The sequence below is a fragment of the Fukomys damarensis genome, unplaced genomic scaffold (assembly GCF_012274545.1).
Source record: "Fukomys damarensis isolate Sample0158 unplaced genomic scaffold, DMR_v1.0_HiC HiC_scaffold_37, whole genome shotgun sequence".
NCBI classification, from domain to species: domain Eukaryota; kingdom Metazoa; phylum Chordata; class Mammalia; order Rodentia; family Bathyergidae; genus Fukomys; species Fukomys damarensis.
The window spans coordinates 3,474,202-3,477,751 of NW_022900949.1; the positions used below are offsets into that span (position 1 = coordinate 3,474,202).

Sequence of the window (3,550 nt, forward strand, 5' to 3'; positions counted from 1 at the left end):
GCACGCGCCGATTTAAACTCCCTTGTTTTTTTTTTTTTTTTTTTTAAACCTGCGTTAGTTGTACCGGAGGTGGAAGCCAGGGCCTCTACCACTGATGAGCTACACCCCTTCCCGTATGTTTCCCCTGAACCCTCAGCTTCCCTGCAGTCTGGGTTACTTGTTGAAAGATGAAGGTCCAACCCCCCCCCATTACCCACGAGTATGACCGCATTGGAAACTGCAAATGTACCTGAAATAAGACAAAGTTACCGTGTGTGGGAAGACTGCCCCACAACAGCCACCAGAAGCCAGGAGGAGGGCATGGGTTAAATCCTCTGCACCCCGAGAAGGAACCAACCCTGCCTTGATTTCAGACTCCATTTCCGTTGTCGGCCACCCACATGGGGACACTGACTGCAGCCTGCTCAGCCTTCAGAGCTGGGAAGGAGCCTGACCTGGGCCTCCTGGGGTCAGTTCTGTTGGGACTCCGTGACTTAGAGCGGTGTTGGCCTCCCTGGCCAGCGTGACGTTAGCCTGGGGAGGTGCCTCAGTGAGGAACTGGGAAAGCAGCTGGTCGAGTGTCGGAACAGTTAACTCTGGAAGGGTGCTGGGGGCTGGAGCTCAGTCCCACTGTGCCTACCTGGCAAGCACAAGGCACCGAGTTCAATTCCCGGTACCAAAAAACATGGGGTCAAGATGAGGGGCTACATAAAAGGTTTGGGGGGGTGTTCCCAGAAGGTGGGGGCTGCTGGGGTGTAGCTTAGTGGTAGAGCATTTTCCTAGTGTACACAGGGCTGTTTGATCCTTAGTACTACAAAAAACAATAAAAGTAGCCAGTATTATGATGCACACCTGTAACCTCAGCACTCAGGAAGCTGGGGCAGGATAATTATCTCCAATCCAGCTTGGGCTGTAGAGCCAGATTGTCTCAAAAATACAAACACATTTTGCGGGGGGGGGGCCCTGGTGCAGTATGATGTTTGGGCTCCCACCCCCCACACACACACTCCCCTGTACTATGAATTGAACCCAAGGTCTTCACACATCTGTCTCTGGCCACTTTCTTCCCGTGTTGGCACCATCTCATTGGATCAGCCGCTGAGACTGGGCTTCCAGGCAGATGCGCACCAACGGAACTCCCTCTTTCCCTTGCCCTCCCTGCTACTGTGAGGCATTATAGGATGGCAGTTTCCTGGGTGTACGGGTGGCGCTGGGGGCTCCACCCAGGACCTGGCATGTGCCAGGTGAGTGCTCTACCGCTGGGCCTTAGCCTGAGAACCACTTCCTAACTCATCCCCGTGTTGTTTCATCTCTGGTGAGCACTGATCTCCGCTCCCCACCTCACGATCCCAGCCTGGGAGTGTGGCTGAGCCCTGGGTGGTCAGATGTCCGAGCACAAGAACTGGGAGCTGGAGATTCTAGGCCACAGCGCAGTGGCCACCCACTGGCCCTCACTATATGCATGGCACCTTTGCATGTGCTGTCCCAGCTGCCCACACGGAGGTTGCCACCCTATGTCCCAGGTGAGAAAGCTGGTGGGGCGCCACACTGTGGTCTGATCCCAAAGCTGGGCATTCCTTCTCCCTGCAAAGAGGGAGGAGGGTCGGGGTGAATGGGGTGGGAGGGTCGGGGTGAATGGGGTGGGAGAGTTGGTGGAGTCAAAGACCCTTGGGTTCTAAGTGTAGTGGCACAAGCCTGTAATTGTAGCACTCTGGAAGGCTGAGGCAGGAGGATTTTATCGTTGGTTTGAAATAGGGTCTTACCCTAGTTAAGACTGACCTGGGCTGGTCTTGAACTCACAGCAATCCTCCTGCCTCAGCCTCCCAAGTGCTGGGATGACAGGTATGCGCCACAAAGTCCAGCTTTTTTTTTTAAAGTAGTTCAGGCTGGACTTGAACTCACTGTAGCCCAGGCTGTGCTCAAACTCACACACTTCCAGGCATGTGTTTGTTTTCCGAGTCAGGGCGTTGACATGTAGTTCAAATTGGACTTGAACTTTCAGCAATCCACCTGCCTCAGCTTTCTGAGTGCTTGATTACAGGCATGCAGCATTACCCCAATTAAAAAAAAAATGGCGCACATCTGTGATTCCCAACCCTTAGGAGGCTGACGCAGGAGGATTGGTAACTGGGGAGGTAGCTCTTAGGAGAAGACCCTGAATTCAATCTCCACTGGCCTGTGCGTGCAAAGGACCCATTCACGAAGCAATTAACGGTCCAGCGGCGCCCTCTACCGGTCATCTCTCGTCTGCACGTTCCCCTCGGTTCCCGCCTGGTTCCGCAGGAGCACTCACCGACCAGGCGCCCATCGCCCGGTCTCCCACCAGCCCTCTGTGACTCTGACCGGTGTCCAGCAGCAGGCTCGAGATGGTCAGGTTCCCGTGGGACACACTGTAGTGCAGGGCCGTGTTCCCGTCGTCATCCGCCAGGTTCACCACGTGCTTCAGCAGCGGGAGTCCCAGGCGCGCCAGCCAGCGCAGCGCCGCGGCCACCATCTCGGCCTGGGAACCCCGCTGGCTGGACACCCGGAACCATTCCTGGGCCACCAGGAGCGCCGCGTTCTGCAGGGACAGGGACCGGGACCGGGTCAAAGGTGTCCACGATGACCCGGGGCTGGAAGCGGGGGTGCTGGCAGGGAAAGGTCACCCCTCTCAGGAAGAGGGTACTGTTAATAGGGTCCCCACGAGGAGGAGACGAGCTTGCCCTTGCGGAGTCGGAGAGCAGGGCTGGGGCTGGGATCTGCGCTTGCGTGTGTGTGTGTGGGAGCGTGAGACAGGGTCTTGCTGTGGAGCCCAGGCTGGCCTCAAACTCCAAGCGACCCTCCTGCCTCTGCCCCGAGTGCTGGGATCACAGGCGAGTGTGCGGCACCCAGCCTACTCCCTGGTGAAAAAGGATCGGGCCGTCCCGCACTCACGCTGTCGCGGGCCACTCCGTGGGGTCGGCTCAGCTGTCTCAGCAGCGCAGCGCAAGCCTCGCGCAACCGCTGGCCCAGCTCGTACCTGCGAGGAGGCAGGAGAGGCTCAGGGGTCCGGAGACACAGGCCGCCCAGACTCCCCACCCCGGGCGCCTCTTACCCTCCCTGGGTCCCGGGCTGGGGCTCTGCTTCCGCCTTTGCCTCTGGCCCCGGGTCACCAACATCGCCACCGCTTTCGTCCCCCGAGCCCGAAGAGCTGCTCCTCGGGGGCTTCGGGGCGCCGTCTTGGCTGTCGCTGCTGTCGCTGTCGTCCTCGCTGGACGAGCTCTCGTACCTGGGGACAGCGGGGGGAGGGCGCTGAGCGTCCGCGCTTCACAGCCCAGGAACCGAGCGCGCTCCGGCCGCGTCTCCGCAGCCTCGGCCGTGGGAAGGGGCGCAGCGCTCACTCTCCGTTGACTACGCCAACGAACTGCAGGCTCTTGGGTACCGGGCTGGGGCGGGCAGCAGCGGTGCTGTCTCTCTTCTTCATGATGGACTTGATGGTGCCTGGCGGGGACCAGACAAGGGCCCTGAGTTTGGGTTCGGCGATTCGCGGGCTGGGGCTCAGCGGGGGGCAGGACTCACCCGCCGGGGCCACGGCCTTGTCCCCGGGAGGGTC

General features: G+C 59.5%; 1 protein-coding gene across 1 annotated transcript in view; it reads right to left on the minus strand.

Annotated features, from left to right (window-relative positions):
* Kank3 (KN motif and ankyrin repeat domains 3) overlaps nucleotides 1-3,544 on the minus strand; it is a 5,567-nt gene extending 2,023 nt beyond the window's left edge. Inside the window, exons 1-5 of the mRNA XM_010605672.1 lie at nucleotides 3,517-3,544; nucleotides 3,339-3,438; nucleotides 3,053-3,226; nucleotides 2,893-2,977; nucleotides 2,323-2,539 (exon numbers count right to left, since the gene is read on the minus strand). Coding sequence (XP_010603974.2) covers nucleotides 2,323-2,539; nucleotides 2,893-2,977; nucleotides 3,053-3,226; nucleotides 3,339-3,421 — 559 coding nt within the window. The 5' untranslated portion in view covers nucleotides 3,422-3,438; nucleotides 3,517-3,544. The remainder of the gene's footprint in view (nucleotides 1-2,322; nucleotides 2,540-2,892; nucleotides 2,978-3,052; nucleotides 3,227-3,338; nucleotides 3,439-3,516) is intronic.
* Between the last annotated feature and the right edge of the window lie 6 nt (nucleotides 3,545-3,550).